The 21835-nt window shown below is 49.1% G+C and overlaps 1 protein-coding gene across 1 annotated transcript in view; it reads right to left on the bottom strand.

Moving 5' to 3' along the window:
• Hunk (hormonally up-regulated Neu-associated kinase) overlaps positions 1-15465 on the bottom strand; it is a 114659-nt gene extending 99194 nt beyond the window's left edge. The window contains exon 1 of the mRNA XM_036203815.1: positions 14857-15465. Within this exon, the coding sequence (XP_036059708.1) occupies positions 14857-15117 (261 nt within the window). The 5' untranslated portion in view covers positions 15118-15465. The remainder of the gene's footprint in view (positions 1-14856) is intronic.
• Between the last annotated feature and the right edge of the window lie 6370 nt (positions 15466-21835).

Below are 21835 nucleotides of genomic sequence, written 5' to 3'. Positions count from 1 at the left end.
GTTACTGCAAGTCTGCTCAAAAGAGCCTCCAGCTGGCCCTGAGCAACTTTCCTCAGGAGATAACATGGCTTCTGCCTCCTGCTACTGTCCTTCCTAGCCCAATCTCCTCCCCTGATCACATGACTTCTCGGCATGGTGGCACCCAGCTTCTCCTGCCCAGGTGTCTCCCACACTTGACACCCGGGAGGGCTCCTGGCTGCCTCTCTCCTTCCCTCTGAGATCCTCTCGGTAGAATCTTCCCTTTTGTCTCTGCACCCCACTCCTCCCCACTCTCACCCTCCCCCCTCCCCCACTGGTAACTCTTTTCTTGGCTGTCCCCCCTCTACATGGGCACCCTGCCTGTATCCATCTCCAGGGCAGTATGCCACAGGAAACAGCCACTGTTTCTCCCAGTGAAAATTCCCCAGACCTCCATCTACAACTGTTCAGCCCCTCCAAATGGTGAGTGTACCCCTCCCTCACCACTGACTCAAAGTAAAACCAGATTTAACTCCAAATTCAACAAGAACCCACCAAGGGGTCCCTCGTGCCTTGGAGCCCACACCAAATACTCTTGAGTTACAAGCGAGGTGAGGGTGGGGCGTGGGGATGGAAGGGACTGGAGAAAGCTAGTCAGCTTGATCCCTGGCAGCCAAAGCTACTTGTGGGTCTTGACTCTTGTTGGCCAAAACACGTAGTCCTCACAACAAATCTGTTTTGTTGAACTGGGTTGAGCATGCTAGCCCAGTTCCCAGTAAGTTCGGCGGCCTTGGTTCTTGCAAACAACACCAGAGTTCAGTTCTGATTCCCAGGCAACCTGATAGTCTGGGCTCAATCAGAAGGCCCCACATTGCTTTTCTTTGGCTACCAAAATCCTTTTGGCCACAGCTCCTCCCCCCCCTGCCCCCCCCCCCCCCAGCTACACACCTGAAAATAAAAAAGTCAGGTCATCCTCCTCTGCCCGGAAGCTTTCAATACCAAGTAACAAACACTTCCTAGAGGAAAAAAAAGTTCCAAACCGCCCAAACTGGCTCCTAGCCACTCCTCCCTTTTACAGCACAACCCCCAAATGCTGGACGGACCCAGACATGAGCCTTCGTTCTTTGCTCAGCTTCTCTCATGGGCTAGATAGATGTAACCATGTTTCCATGTATTGTCATTTTGTCTGCATGCTGCACCTGTTTACAGCCTTTATGTAACCAGTCTTCGTGAGCCATTCTGTGTTCTAAGAGAAAAAAAAAAAAAAAGACCCAAGACCTGTGGCCACTGTCCAGGTTATAGAGTGCTGTATTCCTGATTTTAAGATGTGTGCGTATGTATGAGTGGGTGGGTATGCACAGGGCAAAGAGGGTTGCTGTTTTCTAAGACATACAGGGACACCTCAGAACTTACCAATACTATTAATTAATTTTAAATATAAACTCATCTTCTATAATGTATTTCTTTTTTTTTTTCCCAAAGACAGGGTTTCTCTGTGTAGCTTTGTGCCTTTCCTGGAACTAGCCCAGGCTGGCCTCGAACTTTAATTCCAGTGCTGGAATTAAAGGCTACAAAGTATTTCTGCAGTGCACTATCACTTCCTGAGTTCTCACTGGTTTATTAAGACATGCACATATAAAGTACTTCTGATGAATTAGTTTAAAGAAAGGAAAGGCTTTGGGGAAAAAAAAGATTTTTATCTGGGAAATCTATAAAGAGATGGTTTTATTAGTTCCAAATTAATTATAATTCCTATGGCCAAAGTTCTGTTACACTGAGATTAAATTGATGCCTGATTCTCGGTTTTCAGCAATAAATAAAATTTTCTGAAGTACATATCTCCTCTTAGGAATGTTTACAGAAATGGACTTAGAAATATAATGATTGTGTTCTCTCCTTCACTAAATGAGACATGTAAAGCCTGTGATTAGATTTCTCCAAATCCTGCTGGCGTGCACTCTCAATGGGCAAAGCTGTCTCTCATTGCATAGACACATCTAACAGTGGGAAAAATTCTGTTACGAAGAATTATGCCTACTTGAGACATTCTGGTTAAACTACAGTGATCATAAAACTTAATCTTCTGGACAAATAATTCAATCTATTTATAAAGTTGGCCAGTAGACAAAATCCTCATCGTGCCTCGGGCCTTCAGTCGTCTGGATGGGTGGTTAAATAAGTGATAGCTACTAACAGATCATGACTTCATCACAGTAAGCTCCTTCCAGGAGAAGACAAGGAGACGGAGTTCATTTGCCGGAAGAAGGCTCCGCCAGCCTAGAGGGAAGGGACTGTATTCTAACATTACTTCAATCCTGTTACACTTAAAAGATGTTTACAGTTTTTCAGTGATAAAATGATGCTAATCTTGATTTTCGACCGGACTACAGAAAAGGATGGCATTGCCTTCCTTTAACCATGTTTTGATATAACTGCTCACGGACCCAGACTCCACTCTACTGCAACCCAGTTTTCATGTTCAAAAGCATTCAGATGTGTCAGTGTCTTTGTAAAAGTATTTTATGATTACACAGTGTAATTTCATACAAAGAAATCTAATTTGAAATAGACAAAAAAAAAAACTTATTTTAAATATCTGGAGAGAAATTCCATTTTGTGTGTGTGTGTGTGTGTCTGTTGGGAGATAGATTTTATATATATATATATATATGACTCCCACCATATATATAAACACTCCCACTTTCCTTCATGTGGGTCATGTAGATTGAACTCAGGTTGTCAGGTTTGGCAGCAAGCACCTTGACCCACCATTTTGCCAACACAGTTCCTATATTTTTAGATCCAAACTCTAAGACCCAAAATCTTTTACTGTTAGGAAAAGTAGTAGCAGAGTCCAAGTCGTTGACTACAATTAGGAATACCTAAAGATTTAACTGGTCTTTCCCCATCCACATTTGGGCGCTGATCTGAGACCTTTGACACTCACTGTGCTTTTTAATCTCGTTAGGATTAGATCTAATACTAACAATAAACGATAAGGCTGGATCACGAAGGCTAACAGAATAACATGATCCAGGAGTTTCTTCCTCAGTGGCTTTGGTAGCCATTTCTCTCTCCTGAGAACTCAGCCTCATCTTCATCAGATCCAAGGAAAAGCTATACCAACCAGTGTTTGCACACCTTCAGCAAGCTGCCTCCATGTCGCCAGTGCTTTGACGAGTGTGGAGAGTTGGGATGTTACAGGCCCAAAGCCAAAGGTCATATCTTGGGCTATCTTAGCCCTAAAACAAAACACACCACAACAAACATGGGCGATCTATTGCCGTATCATGTGACTGAACAGTTCTGCAACCAAATCAAAACAAGGTAATGACATCCACTCTAAGGAGAGCTCCACCAGCCCTACAGAAGTCTATCCTGACTTTGGTGCATGCCCAGCAGCAGTCTAAGATCAGACTTTATTTACCCTTCTGTTGGTCTTCTGCCCACACTTCACAACAAATACAACTCAAATGGATTCCAAAACTCTCCATGGACATCCTGGCATACCTGTGATTATCCCTTTAATGATAGTTTTTATTCTTATGTCCATTGGCCCTCTCTACAATCCCTCTGCTAAGCCAGTTCATGCAGACCACCATGAAGTATGCCATAAGTATTTACATAGACAAGGCCCTCCTGGTATATGAGCACTGATCTTGGCCTCTGAAGGTCTCCAAGATATTCCAAGACTCTACAGGAAGCTGCCAGAAATAGACTATGCCACCCATCCCCCAGAAGGCCCCTGGCCCCTTCTCTGTCTTCTTCCCTTCCTTCCTTTACCCTTTCCTTTTATAGACACAAACAGGGTGGAGATGTTAGACCCAGACCAGTCACTGCTAAGGTCATGCCAATTTGCGGCTGTGTCCCCCACTCTCATAGCTGAGTAGACATACAGGCCTCAGGCTACCAGACTCCATTCTCTTGGCCCTGGGGATGGACACACATCAACTAAATGGGACCCTCCTCCACACTTCTCTACAAACCTCATGATCATACATTCCTTCCTCAAAATACAGGGCTTCCCTCCCCACCAATAAGGGGCAGCGGCCTGTACTCTGGACTACTCATCAACCACGTGGCACTGAGCTGCTGTCCACAGAAATCTGCCACGTGGACCTGGACACTACTCTAGGCCCCTGCCATCTGCTGTCAGTGGCATTAATAACTTTTCTCTTATCCAAAAAGACAGCCTTCCTCCTTGAACCCCTTGAACTCAAATCCAAGATCTTTCAGTGGCTACACTGGGAAAAGGAACACATACAAAGGTCCAGTTATACCCCCTGACTCCATCCTTGGGGGGCTGGTACTAGGTCTAGGCTTAAATACAGGGCAAAAGGCACACACAACGAAGCAGTCCTAGGGGAGTGCGGCCCCACCCATCATCACTGAGCCTGACCCATCACTAGCTCACCTCCAGTCTCTCCTGAAAGATGTTCTGCCAAGTTATCAGAACTGTGTGAAAGCTCTTTCTGGGAGACAGTTCCTCCTCCTGCCGGCGTCTGGGCATCAGCCTTCCCCTCCCCACAGCGCAGGATTCCTTGGGGTCTACAGTTTCAACAGAATGATAAGGGAAGGCAGAGTCATGGTATCTCTCTTCAGAATACCTCCTCTTCTCCTAGGGCACTTACAAAAGTTGCTAACTGTCCGGTCTCTGCACCCACCTTCACTGAGACTGTGCTGCCAAAAAGTTGTATTTGTTCATATCTGTGTCCAGTGTAATATCATATAATTTATATTTAATAGTGTATATATCTCCCTGCATACTTGTTTCTTTGTGTGTGGGTGTGTGTGTTTTGGATGTATGTATGTGTGCATATTCTTAATCTCATAGTGAACCTGTAAAAGACAGAGCTGGATATTACAGATGTGGGGACGTGTCTCTCCTTCCTCAGGACCACACAGGAAGGTTAGACTACCCACAAGCACCCCAGCTCTGCCCAGGGCTCCAAGCTTTCATTCTGCACTGACTCATGAGCTGGTTAGCTGCCTCCTTACCAATACTTTCCTTTGGAAACTCTCAGCCAAGACCCCAAACACTTGTGAAATGTTTTCCTGGGTGAGTCCAGCTTTATCATTCTCTGATGCATTTCCCAAAATGTGTGTCTTTACATGCTAAACTTAATAGATTCCTAGGATGGTGGTCAAAGCTGGAGGGGGAAATTAAGACATTAGGACCTACCACAAATTTCTTCATGGCAGAAAATGTCTTCTCCAACACAACATGCAAGACGAGGCCTGCAGCTGGTATGAACCAGTGTTCACCCTTTTATGTTTACTGTCCTGATCCCTATTTGTTTCTTTCCAGCATGAAACCCTATTTTGTTTCACATAGCAAGTTGCAGGACTCTGACCTCTGTCTTGTCATTGCTTGAAGACAGCCTCTTCCGTGGCCCTCTGTGCTCAGTGGACACTCACGCTTCCTGCCTAGTCTAAAAGCAAAGGGCAGGTGACCACCAACAGAGGTCATACCTCGTGGAAAAAGAGTTCAAAGAGGGAACTGGAGAGATGTCTCAGCAGTTAAAAGCACATATTGCTCCTGCAGAGGCCCAAGGTTCGGTTCCCAGCACTGATCTGATGGCCTCTCTAGCTTTCACAGGCTCCTGCACACTCATAGTATGCATTAACTCATGTAAGCAAACACACACGCATCCATTAATAAAGATTAAAGGCAGAAACATACCCCTGACAAGTTACCAAAGAGCCCCTAGACAGGTAGTAAGACAAGAACTCAAGCAGAGGATGAAGACAGAAAATGAGACCAAAGCTCATCAAATAGCTCAGAAAACAGGCGAGCAGAGCCTGCAGGATTACAGAATGTTTTGGCAAGAATCTAGGTTAGGAGACTAATAAACTTAGGGAGAAAATTATAGTCAAAGAGACAGACTCCAAGCCTACGTATATCTCCATGGGAGACATCCAAAAAAAAATGTATGTTTGCAAATAGCAACCTCTCTCATCTGCTTTAGTATTGGTTCACATTCTCTGGGAAGAGCTGAGGGTCCAGGAACAGTGCTCAGACTCTGCAGAATAGGCGTCTTCTGTCTGATCCCGTCACTCTAATAACTAGCTGTCTACTGTAACGAATCTCTATAGAAAACACAGCTATTGCTGGGCCAGGGTTTTTCTTCAGGATGGCAGCTCAGCAACCCAGCCAACCCCAGACATGCCCAGCAGCATCAGGAACAGAGAAAAGGACGGTTCTTGCTGAGGTCCCACAGCCTGACAACATGCATATCACCACTCAGAAATTCCTCCCTGTATCCTGGTTTGTGATAACTGTCCCTAGGGAGACAGAAGGGGACATCCATTCACCCTAGATGGGCACCAATGACAGGCCAAAGTGCAATTTCACCCAAGTCCATTTTGGCAAGACCAAGGAGTCATTGGGCTATCTTACATAGCGTGAGTGAGGGGCCACTTATGGGAATGTGGGCAACTCCGCAAAACAGCTGCATCACTGAAAAGTCTCATTCCATCATTGATGGCGACCTCATTGAAGCTACAGCGTGGAGTCCTGCTTTTAACTAACCCTTTCTTTTCCATGCATTCCAAATCTCCTGGGATCCTTTGCAGCTGTTGGAAGGGGAATAGTAGCTGGAATCCCAGGGGAGGTTTCCTAACTCTCTCCTCCCCTGCATCTATTGGGGAGTATCTGTTAAAGGTTCTGTTGCCATTATCTCAGGCCTGGCTTGCACTGTCTTGTTCTCCTCTAGTTGCCATGGCTACCAGGCAAAGTCCAAGATGGCATCTTGTTATACCCAGAAGAAAAAGTGCTATACAATACTTGGGAAGATCAAAGCATTCATCTGTGTGTGCCAGAGGTTACTACTGGCATCAGGAATAGGGCAATGGTCTCCTCCTTGTGGGGCTTATGGTCTAGTGGGGAGGTGAACTCCTAAGCATGTATCACGCATGATGTGAATGCATCAATTAGAGTTCCATTGCACCCCTCCCACACTCACAGCTCTCCACACCCCTGAGTATGTCCTTATTTGGAGACAAGGTCTTTAGAGATGTAATGGAGTTGAGGTTGGGTCATTAGAGGGTACATTGACCGATTGTGGCTACTGCCTTCACAAAAAGGGAAAGGAGAGCAGAGATACGGAGATGAAAACATGGACAGACAGTGAGAAGACAGCTGTCTACAAGCCAACAGGACAGGTCTCAGACTTCCCACAGCTCTCAGAAGGAACCAACCCCACCAAGCCTGACCTCCAGAATTCTCTCTCTCCCTTCCCAGGCCTTGGAACACATTCCTGTCTTCCTCAGGGTCAGCTTGCCAGGAAATCACTCATGATACACTACAACGACCTAAGGTGTAGCAGATTGAACTATGCTCCACTCACACACAGCTTTCAGTCCTAACCTCCAGCGTAATGGTTCTCAACCTTCCTAATGCTGCGAGCCTTTAATACAGTTCCTCACGTTGTTTGTGATCCCCAAGCATAAAACTATTTCCATTGGTACCTCATAACTGTAATTTTGCTACAGTTTTGAATCATAAAATAAATATCCAAGATGCAAGATACTGATATGCGACCCCCGTGAAAGGGTTGTTCAACCTCCAAAGGGGTCGAGACCCGCCAGTTGAGAACCACTGCTCTAGTGCCTGTGAATGTGGTCTTATTTGCAAATAGGGTCTTTGTAGATGTAATCAAGTTAAAAGAAGACAAAACTAGATTAGAATGGATTCTAAAGGCAATGATGGAGCCTTTATCGGAAGAAGGAAGTGGTTCAGCTGGAGGCAAACAAAGGAACAGCCCCATGTAAAGGGAGACAGAGGTTGGTGGGTCACATCAACAATCGCGGGATCCAGAGGACGGTACGAGCACCAAGCATCAGAAGAAGCAAAGGGCCTCCAGAGGGTACAGGGCTCTGCCCAGGCCTTCTTTCTGGACTCTGATCTCCAGAAATGTGACACAATAAATAACTGTTGTTGAAGCCACCTAATCTACAGTAATTTCTCACAGCCACCCGAGCAAACTCACAGAGAAAGTCAGAGTGAAAACATCATGCATAGTCAAGGGATCCCTCCGCTTAGTCAATGTAGGTCAAAATGCCGGCAAGGTGATGCTCACCTGTGCAGGGTCACTGCCAGCACTGAAGGAGAACATCCATAGAAGATACTCAGTCCATCAGCAAATATCAGCCACCGTGCTGGCACTCGGGACAAGGACTTTCAAAGTTGCCAGCATCATCCAATGTGTGTGATATCCAGGCCCTGATTATCTACACTTACCAAGAAGGGAAAATGGAGGAACTTGGGGGGAAGAGAAGCCTCACCCAGGAGTCTGATTGAACCAACCCTCTTATGAGCTAAGAGTCAAGGATCCCCACACAGTTAGCATTTGCTGTGAAGGTTGTCTGCATAGAGATATAACATCCCTTGCGTGGAGATACTTTAAGTAAGAATGTTAAAATAACAATGAACCATACTTCAAGTCTAAGCCCAGATGGCCCTTCTTCATATAGCCCCCCACCCCAGGCTGGAAACCAGCCATGTTCTAGAAATCTCATAAAGAAACCCCATCTTGCCAGGCGGTGGTGGCGCATGCCTTTAATCCCAGCACTGGGGAGGCAGAGCCAGGTGGATCTCTGAGTTCGAGGCCAGCCTGGTCTACAAAGTGAGTTCCAGGAAAGGCGCAAAGCTACACAGAGAAACCCTGTCTCAAAAAACCAACACAAAAAATATAAAATAAAATAAAACAATTCTTCTTGTGTGTGTGTGTATGTGTGTGTGTGTGTGTGTGCATTCACATGTATGTGGGTACACATGTACGTGGAAACCTGCCTATTTCATGTGTCTCCACTTGACTTACTGAGGCAGTCTCTCACTACAAATAAGCTCATCTCTTCGGCTAGTCTGGCTAACCATCTTGCTCTGTGGGTTCTCTGTCTCTGCCTCCCCCCCTTGCCCCCCCCCCCCCCCGCCTTAGTATTCTACTACCATGCCCATCTGGCTCTTATGTGGGTTCCGGGGATCCGAACTCTGGTGTGTACTCACACTTACACAGCTAGTACTTCCCACCCTGAGCCATCTCCCCAGCCCTAAAATCTCTTTACAATTTTAAATTATTCTATTTATTTAATGGGGGGTAGGGGTGGGGGCGTGTGCTCTGGCATGCCTGTGGAAGTCATAAGGACAACTGGCAAGAACTGGCTGTTCCCTTCCATAATGTGGACCCTTGGAGATCAGGCTCAGGTCATCAGTCTGGGTGGCCAGTGCCTGTACCCACTCCCTGAACCACTTCTCCAGCCCAGAATCTCTAAACAACCGTCAGCTCCACTTCTTGCTTATCCTGAAACTGTTGGTCAACATCAAGAATCCAGCCAGCTTCACCTGGGTTGAAGCCCCTGAAAAGAATGCCTCAGGACATGTGTAACTGTGGCTGACAACCGCAGCATGCAGCCGCACTCCTGTGAGAGAGCCCGGGCAGAGCAAGGGTGAGACAGAAGTGCCTCAGTGGGCAGATGCTGGCCTAAGCATGCATGAAGGCCTGAGGCTGATCACCGTGATACTCTGAACAAGAATGGCTGCATAGGGTCATGTATTTGAATGTTTGCTTCCCAGCTGGTAGAACCGTTTGGGAAGGATAAGGAGGTGTGGCCTTCTTGGAGGAAGTATATCGATAGCGGTGGGCTTTGAGGTTTCAAAAGTCCATGCCCGCAGGGTGGTAGTGACTCACACCTTTAATCCCAGCACTTGGGAGGCAGAGCCAGGCGGATCTCTGTGAGTTCCAGGCCAGCCTGGGCTACAGAGTGACTTCCAGGAAAGGCACAAAGCTACACAGAGAAACCCTGTCTCGAAAAACCAAAAACAAAACAAAACAAAAGTCCATGCCCAGCCCAGTCTCCCTCTCTGCCTCCTGCTCATGGATCAGATGCAAGCTCTCAGCTACTGGCCCAGCACCACGCCTGCCTTCTGGCTCCCATGCTCCCCACCATGACAGTTATGGACTCTGAAACTGTAAACAAGCCTTCAGTTAAATGCCTTCCTTCTTTTACAAGTTGCTTTGGTCATGGTGTCTCTTCACAGCAATGGAACAGTAACTAAGACACTCCCCGTCACTGAATAAACTGGGCATGATGGCAGACACCCACAATCCCAGGACTCTAGAAGTGGGGGCAGATGGACCAAACAGCTCAAGGTCGCTTTTCCCAATGACATGGCAAGTTTTGAAGCCAGCCTGTGAGACCCTGTTTCAACAACACAAACCAAAACCAATAAAGTAAGGCCCACTGCAATTGGGCAAGGAAAGTCTCTCACTTAACATGAATGACAGAAAGGGGCAAAAAAAACTCCAGGGCACTTCATGCCCAAGCCATCCACCCAACCTGCCCATCTCTTCAGACGGATGTGGCTGCCACTCCCCACCCCTGCTGGGAAGAAAAACACTGCTCTGGGTAATTGCCACCTCCCTGGAATAGCCAGTAACATGCAGACATTGATGGGCCCAAAGACCAGAGTCAGATTAGTAAGTGCAGTCTGGACTCAACACCTGCAGAGAAAATGCAAGCTGTGCTCCTCCTCGTGGGCACCATTCTGCACGGTGATGCTGGCTCCCGGCACCCTTTGAAGTCCTTTGGCCCTGTATCAATGAGCACTCAGAAACAAGCCCTACATGCCGATCTCCGTCATCATCACCAAGTACTTCAAAAAGATGAGGCAAGGCAGGAAGTTCAAAAGAACGTGCCCACAACCGCACCACCTGTAATCCAGGAAATTACAGGCACTGCCGTCACAGGAGACTCACAGGGCAGGTGCCTCTGCAAATCTCCTCTTCTTGCCAGCAGGCCCCTGCTGGAGGTTAGCAGGAACTTCCCAGTCCTCCACGCAGGCCTTGTACTGCAGAGCCATAGCCCCTGAAATTTCTGGCACTTGAAAAGAAATGCAGGATTTAGCACCTGTTTGTTTCAGAAATACTTGCTAAAAACAGATCTGCCAAAAGGCCACCTCTAAAATTAGTCATATTTCCTGCTCCGCAAAGCATAGTAAAGGGTAATTTTAGTAACGTCTTCACTCCAGGTATCTGGTACCGTTGTGTTCTGTGCGTGATGACTTGTAACTTACTAAGCGGGCGGTCCTTGTTTGGGGCCCCAAAATAGCTCTAATGAAAAGTGTAAATGGGCTCTTTAAATAAAAACCAAAGGTTGTAATGAGTTATCTGAGATAGTTCAGCGTACCCTTGGCCTCTTAATCACAGGTGAGGTGAAGGTGAAGAAGGCCGCCCTCTTGCCCTGCTGAAGAGTTAAGTTTGCCTACCCGGCCGAGTCATCCCTGTTCTTTCCCCTACCTACCGAGCTTCTTTGCTTTGTTCTTAAGTATTTTTAACTTCATCCCATTTCCTGGGGGGGAGGGGCCACACACCAAAGTGCACCCGTGGAAGTCTGGGGGGTCAGAGGACAGCTTTGACAGGTGTTTCTCTGCTTCTACCGGGGAGTACCAGGGAGGAAGCATGGGTCATCCGGCCTGCCAGCAGACTCCTTTCACTGCCAAGCTACTTCAGCTTTGTTCTGTTCACGTTTTCAAATGTGACAGCAACTTCTCGTGGGTCTAACACTTGCATCTCTTACCTCCAGAGAACCACTGTGAGGCCATAAGCACAGCCTCCCCCAGTCTTCAGAGTGCTAGCCCACACTCCTGCCCAGCAACGCCGTGCTCTAGGTCAAAGCCACCATGAGCGATGCTTTTCAGAATCGAACAGATGATTCCTGGTCCAAGCATCACTTCAGCCATGACTGTGAACATAGTAACTAAGAATCCCACATGATCAAGGGAGTATTTATTTCTATGGGCGGAGACCGTCTTCCCTAAACGAGAGCCAAATTAGGTCTCAGGCCTAAGCCATCCTTCGTGTCCATCAATAAAGGGGCCATCCAGATTCTGATTACTTCCAAACAACTTTAGAGGCCCTTGAAACACTAAAAACACTGCCCTGCCTTGCAGAAAGCGGGGTCAACAGGAGCCTCTTGATGAGACAGCGCTGAGCCCAAAATGAAAGTGTGGGGAAAGGCATTAGTTTGTCATCTGGTCTCAGCCAGGAATGCCCAGCAAACCCTGGAGGATTTTATCCCAAGCGTTTTGGAAATATGCACCTTATCAAAAACACATACTCCCCCTCCCCCCTACCACCACCACCCACACTGCTTCAAAAGCCTTCCACAAGCACGAGTCTGGATCTGGCCACAAATCAACCAAAATAAAACACATGCTTTGATAAGAGATGCTCTGAAACAGATGGAACTCCAGATCATGTGCCCTTGTCTCTCTCCTCGCCTGGTCTGCGCATCCATTTCTCAGGATGAGCTACTTCTGAAGCTTTCCTCTACACATGATTCTCCCGCAGGATTCATCACCGCATTTTTAAAAAGACAATCTGTACCCCCAGAGAATAAAATGAAAAGGTGAAAGGCTTTAACTAGAAGCACGCATCCCAAGAAAGGTGTAATGGAGGGTGGGGATGCTGAAGCAGGCTTCCACACCATCTGCTTCCCCCGGGTGAAGCCCCTTGGCCTACAGTTTGCAAATAGCTTGAGGTTGCCTTCACTTTAATGTTAACTTTGCTTAATAAGGCAAAACCCAAAACAAAGGAGGACTGAGGACTCACTCATATTTCTCTCTCTCCCTCTCCCCACCCCCTCTCTTTCTCATGTCTAGGATCCGCTAAAGCCCACATCTATTAGTTCAGCACTAAAGGTGTAGGGTTAGGGAGATAAAAAGCTATGTCTGACACCACTGTTTCTTTAAAGTTCACAACTGAAGGAGCTAAAACCCAGGTTCCTCCTGATGCTGTTGTCCTCAGAACAGGGACGGTGCTGGCTAGGGAAAAGCACAGCAGGAGAGACCAAGGTTTGAAGTATCACCCCTCCCTGGCCTCCACCTCTCCATCCAGGACTAGAGTCTCTAACTAGACCAGATCAATCGGTTCAAGGAAATAATTTTACATCCACCGAGCAGCTCCTCATTGCAAAGATGAATTGAGCAATCATAAAGACAGGAAGAAAGACTCTTCATCTGGACCCCAGTTGGGCAGAAATTCCTTGTATTCCAAGGGATCCTCATTGGGCATGAGCAGCACAGGATACCAAAAGTGAAGCACAGGGGGTTGAATACATTCCCAGGCAGTTCAGCCAAGGCCAAAAGTGTCAGGCCATGGGGCAAAACTGCACCATTGAGGAGCTGAGGTCCAGCCCAACATGGCAAGAACCTCTAAGGAATTGTGAGCAATGGGACAGGAGAAAAGGAGGTACTTAACACCGTGTGACTAACACCAAGACTCACCTCTTCAGTGAGGTGATGTGTGTGGCCAGGCTGAATCCTATGGGTTAGGTGTGAGAACAAACTCCTTCACCTCCCCCCACCAGAAAACAGGAGAACCCAGCACCCTGAATGGACCTCCGTGTGTCAGGCAGGCAGCGCACCTCACACCAGAGTAAATAAACTTTTGCTTGCTCCCGTCAGAGTGAGTACAACTAGAGCCAGGTCTGAAGAGTTTGCTCTTCTTAGAAGGACTAAAGTGAGTTCATACTGAACTCCTGCTTTTTGCTTGGAAATCCAGGCAAGAGGCACTTTTGAAAATGACTCAGCCTGGCCCTGCTTACCCAGTGTACAGGGGCACCTCACTTGGGACAGCTACAGAAAAAAAGGACAATTCCTAAGGATGATGGAGCCCAGTGCTCAGATGTAGGAGTCTCCAGGACAACGGAACCCAGAAGGGAAACAAAGTACCAGGAGGCTTCCGCAAGGCAAGCGCAGCCCCTTGGTCCTAGTCACCAGACTTCTCACAATTTATCACTCTCACAAACTCTTAGGCTAGGCAGGGGTACCTAAAGCAGCAGACACAAGGGTTTGCCCTTGGGCTATTTGCTGCTAGGACCCCCCTGAGCTCTCCTCCTTATCCCGCATGAACCCCCAGCCTGGGGGAAGTGTTGGAGTGTTAGTTACATCTATGTGAGAATACCAGTTTGGCAGCCCGGAGCAATTCCCCGTGTGGGGCCACCCAGCCTCAAAAGTAAGTCAGCCTCTTAGGTTTCTTCTCACAAATCTAAGTTACACCTGAGATGTGCCCGCACCTGGCCTGGCAACAGTTCACACCCTCTAACTTCTAATTAGGTCGAAGCAGTGGCACTCCTGGTGTGGGGGGGGAGGGCTCCTTTCCTTTCCCCTCCCCTAGAAAAGATTTAAAAACAAAAAAACAAACAAACAAAAATGGTTATCTCTAAATCTCTAAAGTCCCGGGGCCTAGCTGTGTAGCTCTGCACCTGCCAAAAGCAGGGTCTTCACTGCAACTCAACAGCTGCCCCAGCCCACGCCACGCCGCTGGAGAGGGCAGCTTCCCCGGCCTCAGCTCTCCTGCATGTCCTCACCAGAGCCCAGGAGGGATGAAACTCTAAGCAATCTCAGAGCCCGGCTACCCTGTTCTCCCGCCTCACATTCCAGACGACGCAAGGCTCGCTCACACACACACACACACACACACACACACACACACACACACACACACACGTCTAGATCTAGTTCCACTGCCCGGATGGTCAGAGACAGCAGGACACCCCCCTCCCCCCCCCCCGGTCCCCAATGCCACCTCTACGCCCGTCCCCCGTCCCCTTCTCTGGCGTCCGCCAGGCGGCACCCTTCCAAAACAAAACAGAAAGGCAGTGCGGGGTAGTTTCGCGGGTACATCTCTCCGTCCGGGTCCCCCACGCCAGGAACCTGACCTCCCCCCCGCCGCGCGCGCGCGCGCGCCCCCAGCCATCACCCATCAGTGGATGCCTGGTGGGCCCACTGCGAGAGCCTGAGAGTGCGTCTAGCTACACCAGGTTGGAGAAGCAGGCGGAGTGCTCGCGGGACAGTGCTCCCAGGTCCTCCCGCCAGGCCCGCGCGCCCCGGCTCACCTTCTCCCCGGTCAGCACGTGCAGCCCCTCGCGCACCTTGGCGAAGGAGCCCTCGCCCAGCTTCCTGCTACCGATGAGGTAGTTGCCCACACGTTTGTGGTGCTGGAAGTCCCGGAGCCGCTCGCGGGACACGCCGCTCACCCAGGCGGGCAGGAAACTTCCCTCGCAGGCCGCCGCCGGCCTGGCTGCGTCCTCCGCGCCCCCGTCGCCCCCGGGCGCCGCCGGCTCGCCCAGGAGCCCGTCCCCCGCCGCTGCCGGCATCGCGCCCGCTCGGCTCCCGCGCTCGCAGCCGCTCCTCCGGCTCCCCGGGCTGCCCCGGCTCCTCCCGCCGCCGCCCTGGACCCGGCTCCGCCCGGCCCGGGTCTCGGCGCTTACGCCCCCCGCGCCTCCGTGCGAGCGCGGCGCGCAGACAATAGCTGGCGACCGGGCGACCGGGGACCCGCCCCCGAGAAGTTCGTCCTCGGAGGATCGGTCGCTCTCAGATCGCGTCCGCCGTCCCGTCGGGGGCCCTGCTCGGGTGCTGGAGCGAGCAGCTGCTGGTCCGAGAGGAGCGAGGTCGGGTAGCGGGGTCCCCCAAGGCCAGGCGCCGCCGCCCTCTGGCCCGCCGGGTCGTCAGCGGAGCGCCCCGGGGCCGCTCCCGCCGGAGAGGAGCGCGCGGCGGGCTGCAGGCGCCCTCTGGAAGGCAGCAGAAGAAAGCCTCATTCAGTTTGAATTTGCAGAAATTCAATCCGCTCGCGGGCGGCGGGGACAGACGCGAGCTCCACTCGGCAGCCCGAGCACTTTCAAATCCCTCCTAGCCCCTCCTTCCTTTCCCCGCGCGCAACAGCCGAACTCGACCCTTGCTGGAGAGGGGAGGGGAAGGGAGCGGCGGAGTGGGCGGCGAAGCCACCTGAGCGCCAGACAGGGGGACCCCGCGCGGCCGCGGAGACGCGCGCTCCCGGGCTGTCCAAGACCTGCCGCCTCTGGCGGCGCCGATCGCGCTGGGTCTGTCTGGGCTTGAGCTTTCTGGACCTTGAGGGAGTGAATTTCCGCACTAGCCGCACCCACCAGGGGCAGGGGAAAGAGAAAGAGGAGCTCTGGACTGGAGGAGGGTTGGGTACCCAGCCCAGAGCGTGGCACACAGTAGGGACCCTGGAGGATGGAAGGATGGATGGATGGATGGATGGATGGATGGATGGATGGATGGATGGGAACGTAGCAGGCTGTGTGTCAGGGCTCGCGCGCAGACCAGATGACTGGGTTGAAGAAGCAGCCGCCACTGTTAATAGTAGTGGCGGCAGCGTAGGAACCAGGGCGTTTGCTGCTTGTGCGGGTTTGCACCCTCTCTGTTTTCCATAGCGATGATGTCGATGATTGCAGGGTGATCCGGACCCGAGCTTCGCCGCTCCTGGATGCTTTTGTTCTGCGGGCTCAGAACTGATCTCACATAAACAATTACATCTGTTCTGAGACACCTACCCGATATCTCTAGGATCCCCAACATCTTCGTGAACCAAAATGAGGGTTACAAAAAAAAAAAAAGGATGCAGACAGGCCGTTCCAAATTGCGACCTGTTGAGGTGGCCGTGTCTAATGCAAATTAATTTAACCTGTGGTCACTCATCATCTGAGCTCAACGGGAGGATTCACTCCTAACAAAGTTCATTTCATTGTTTACCCCGCAGTACACAGGTATGACATCATCGATCCACATTAATACTCCGAGATGGGGGAGGGGACATAACTGTCACCCTTCCAGTGTGCCTGTGTGTGTGTGTGTGTGTGTGTGTGTGTGTGTGTGTGTGTGTGTGTGTGTGTAGGGGGTCCCTAACCTATCTGAAAAATAATCTGAAAAATGCCTGTTTTCAAGTTTGAGCATCATTTGTTTTGAATCACGACATGCTGTCAGTCTCCTCCCTGGCTCTCATGACCCAGTCTAGTGCTGGGCTCTCCTTGCTCTGGATTTCCCACAATAAAGACAAGCGTTCCACTGCTTTCTTGCTGTCCTTAAGGGACTTCTCAGCTCCCACAGTTTCGGCAGGGTGCATCCAATTGCTTTCGAATTTCCCATTCAGTAATTTAATTTTGAGAAGACAGGAGGTGGGGAGAGAGGATTTGCTAGGTCTAATGGGGGGGGGGGATGAAGCCCACTTTGGGGGGAATCTTCCACCAGGAAAGGATTTAAAGTTTCCCAGTGTTGTGTCATTTAATTTTAGGAAATTAGCTCTTTGTGAAAATTTAAGAGATTTGTTTGTTGCCACTTAAGGCAAATCCCAGAAAGTACTCATCATTTATGGGGAAAACACTTTACAAGTGGTGGTGGAAGTCCCTTACAATGAAATAAAGACTTTCTTTCCTTTTAATGTTTTGATTATGCCCTCCCAGGGTAGAGGTCGGGAAAGGGGTGAAGAAGACAGAAAATACAGGCCCATTAAATCTTCTTCGGGCCTGCTGCCTGGGTCTGACCCAAGCTCACTGCTAATTCTACTGGCTGGGATGGATGCCAAAGAGAAGTTCAAATCCCACCCCTGCCTGGGGTTAGTGGCTGGTTTTTGAACTACAGTTCCTGCTGTCTGATGTGGCTTTCTTTGCTCAATAAGGAATGACTCCAGAGTTCATTTCATAAGACAAACAACCCCACAAAACACTGCATCACCCTCACACTAGGTACTCTGGAAGTACATGGCTCATTCACACTAGGTACTCTGGCAGTACATGGCTGAGTCACACTAGGTACTCTGGAAGTACATGATTGAGCCACACTAGGTACTCTGGAAGTACATGGCTGAGTCAGAGCAGTCAAACATCATTGAAGAGCCTCTTCTAAGCCCCTGAACTTGGAGGGTTCCTATGACAGGCTAGCTGTCTTTGTACTGGAGAGATGGCTCAGTGATTAAGAACCTGAATTGCTCTTCCAGAGGACCAGAGATTGGTTCCCAACATGCACATTGATCTGCTCACAACCACCTGTAACTCCAGCTCCAGGGAATCTTATGCCTTCTTCTAGCCTCCAAAGGCACTTGCCCTCAGGGGCACATGCTCACATACATACATACATACATACATACATAATTTAAAATAAAATATTTTTTAAAAAACAAGTTATCTGCCCTCATCCAGGCTGGGCTGTTCTAACTCCACACTTTCACTTATTCTGCACTTACATCCAAGCTGCTGCTTGTGACCCATTTTCACCCATCATAGGTGTTCTGTAAGAAGCCCTTCCCAACCAATGAGCTGCTATAAGCTGGTGAGCCCTCTGTTCTTCTCACTGGTACCATTCAGCTTCACATCCACCTTCTGTCTTCCATATTGCTTATTGGATGTCCTTCTTTTTTAGAACCAGTGGACAGGGGCTGCGCCTGCTTGGTTTGGATTTTGCTCTACAAGCACCCTGCACAGTATCTGAGCTAGAGACTTGTCAACTAAGTGAATGAAAGCTATCAGTTACTGAATGTCCAGTGACGTTTTCTTGCTTGGGGACAGCAAGACCCCCACCTTCCCTCAGGTAGACTTTAGAAGTGACTTTCCAAAGTTATTGTTACATTGTTGCCTTTGGGGAATCAACAGATTTAATCATTGATCATTCTCAGACTTGGAGGAGCTGACCCTTTCCAAAGCGTCCTCATTCACGAGTGGCCAGGCGAGCCTGGAGAAGCTGTTTTGGTGGACTCATGCCAGCTGCTTCCTTCTAGCTCTTCCTTTCCTCCTTCTCCTCCTTCCATATGGCTGAGAGACTGTCTGTGTGCTCCCACAGTACGCCAGCTACAAGACCCAGCTGGAAGCAGTCAAAGACAATTAGAAATAATCAGCCTGGCACCGCCAGGAAGTGAGAGTTGGCTAGGAAGGGTTGGACTGGCAGGGGTGGCATGGTAGCTGGAGAAGAAACAGCAGAGCAGAGGCAGGAGACATGGAGAAAAGATGCTTGGAAGACGGCCTGAAAAATCAGTGTATCCGTTCTCTGCAAGCAAAGCAACTGGCAACCAGCAGACTCTGGATTTGAACCGTGTCCCCAGAGTTCATGGCTGTCATGATTCCTGCCACACAGCTGTTGACTGTGCTCAGTGCCAAGGCTAAGGAATAAAGGGTTCCTCAGTCATCAAATCTGGTGTGCATGGGCAGCCTTGCATTCCAGTAGCCCCACAACCATGACTTCTCAACAGGGAGTAGTGACAATTCACCTCTGCCTCAGCTTCATTGACATGCAAATCAGTGTTAAGCTCAGTCGCTGGCATGTTATAAACCTGTCTGTTTTTGCTCACTCTTTCATTGGTCTTAGCAACTTTTCTGTTGCTGTGAAGAGACACCATGGCCAAGGCAACTTAGAAAAGGAAGCATTTACTTTGGAGCTTGTTGTTCCTGAGGAGAATAGGGTCTATGATCACTGTGAAGGTGAGCATGCAGCAGACAGGCATCTCTGGGGCCATAGCTGTGAGCTTACTTATTGAGACAACAACCTCAGGACAGAGAGAGGCTAACTAGGAATGGCATGGGCTTTTAAAACCTCAGAGTCCATGCTCAGTGACACACCTCCTCCAACAAGGCCACACCTCCTAATCCTTCTCAAACAGCTCCACCAACTGCAGACCAAGCATTCACACATACAAGCCTGTGGGGGTCATTCTCATACCACCAACACCCCAAGAGAAGTCAGTCTAGTATGTCCCAAAACCCACAAATGCCTCTCTTTGATATAATGAAGGTCATGTCTAAGGACATGACCTCCAGGTTGGACCTTTTCCCTCATTCCAGGTCCCATGGGATGACTTCATCTGATGGGATCTCAGACTTCATCTGGCACCATGATCCAAACCTCTCCCTTCTCTTTTCTTGAGCTTCACCCAAGTTCAACATCAAGCAGCCATCCTTTGCTTCCTCTCCTCCTCCTTAACCCTTATGTCTATTCCATCCGACAATCCTGGTCTCTGCCTCAAACCATGACCCACGACTCTCATCTCTATCACCCTATACCAACCATCATGGTCTCTCCCCTCCCTGCTTGGGCCCTTTGCTTCTACACCAAACCAAAAACACTCTCCTAACTGTGGTGATAATAATTCTTTTTTTTATTAATAAGACCATTTAGCAATTGGTCTTATTAATAAAAGTTACACTTAATAATGGGAGTGGGGAGCTAGAGGCATGGCTAAGTGGTTAGGAGCACCAGTAATCCTTCTTTAAAAAAAAAAAAAAAACAAGTTCAGTTCCCAGCATCAATATGGGTGTCTCACAATTTATAACTCCAGTTTCAGGTGTATCTGATGCCCTCTTCTGACTTCCTTAGGCACTGCACACATGTGATGCACACACCACAGACAAGCAGACACACATAAAATAAATAAAATAAATTAATCTCTCTTTTTTTTAATGAGACTCAGATTCTACCATGTCATTGCTCCCCACTTCTGTGTGCCTGGCACATCACTGGTGCTCAACCTGGAACTTCATCTCAACTCTTATCTGTGTGGGAGGTGAGGGTGGTTCTGGGCTTTGAATGGACATGGTAACTAGAATGTGGCAGGATGTGGATGGTGGTACCAAGCCAAACCCCCACAAGTACTTCCTAGCAGCCACCACAGTGACACTCTGGAGTGAGGGGGGGATACATTTTTTCACACAAAATGTCAGTGGTTACCCCTCCAGGAAAGCTGTGCTTTTTACATGCCTGTCTCAGTTCCCCAAGAGCCAAAGGATGTGTGCTATTGCAAGAAGAGCAATGTATCCTCCACCTCCACCATCAGGGAACTCAGGACTCTCAGATTCTGCATCCCAGATGGAGGCACTGGGGAGGAATGACATTGGAGGGCTGGAGAGATGGCTCAGAGGTTAAGAGCACTGACTGTTCTTCCAGAGTTCCTGAGTTTAATTCCCAGGAACCACATGGTGGCTCACAACCATCTGTAATGAGATCTGGTGCCCTCTTCTGGCCTGCAGTCATACATGCTGTTTACATAATAGATAGATAGATAGATAGATAGATAGATAGATAGATAGATAGATAGATATTTTTAAAAACATTCTGAAGGGAAGACACCACCATGCACAGTCCCCATGCATGAGTTTCTCAGGTGCAAGTGGGGTCCCTCTCACACCAACGCCCTGTCCCTTTACAAGGCCCTGAGATCTGCCTCTCTCCCTGGTACCCACATTCATCCCCATGTCTCATGTCACCTCTCTCATCCCCCTCCAGCACCCCACTCCAGTCACGGTAGATTGCACATGAAGCCCGCTCCCCTGTGGACTCCCTGCATCCCCTGTTCTTAGAGGACCTTCCCCCATATACCCACAGAGCTGACTGTCACCTTCTTGTCTTTATTCAAATGTCACCATCCTGTGACCCTTTCTCTGCAATAGGAACAGACCCTGAGCCCTGCCTCCATATTCTTTCCCTCTTCCATTTTTTTTTATAGCACTTATTGCCGACTGAGAAATTACATAGTTTCCTTATTATTTTTGCTTATTGTTTGTATTCCTTTCAGGAACTACGGCCCCATGAGGGCTGGGACTCTGGTTAAATGTGCTGTGCATGGAGCCTGACTCCTGGGAGGGAAGCAAATACAAATTTGTGGTGGTTGGATGAATTCTTAACTCACCATAATAAATAAGACAGAAAAAGAGAAATCGCAAGACAACTGGGTCCTGCTGGAGATTGTAGGCATCCCAAGGGCACATTGGGGTAAAAAAATCAATTTTCATACTATAGTGATAAACCTCGGTGATAAGCCGTATGTGTGGATTATAGCTGGAAGGGAAAGGCTACCCTCCGCACCAAGCTTGTTGGCCATGCCTGGCTGGGTGCTGCCTCCTGCCGGTTTCTGGACACAGCCAGCACTGGCAAGAGTGCGGGGGAGTTAGAGAGCGAGAACACGATGAGCAGGTCCTGTGTGGTTACAGATGGAGACGTGGAGATGGTAAGAAGAAAAGCGCTGTGGCATTGATTCTATGACCTGAGCCCAAACCGACTCCGAGGTCGGCCTACAGCAGGCAGGCGGGCTGACCA

Source organism: Onychomys torridus, chromosome 12 (assembly GCF_903995425.1).
Source record: "Onychomys torridus chromosome 12, mOncTor1.1, whole genome shotgun sequence".
NCBI classification, from domain to species: Eukaryota; Metazoa; Chordata; class Mammalia; order Rodentia; family Cricetidae; genus Onychomys; species Onychomys torridus.
This window is presented reverse-complemented; position numbering and strand designations above follow the sequence as displayed.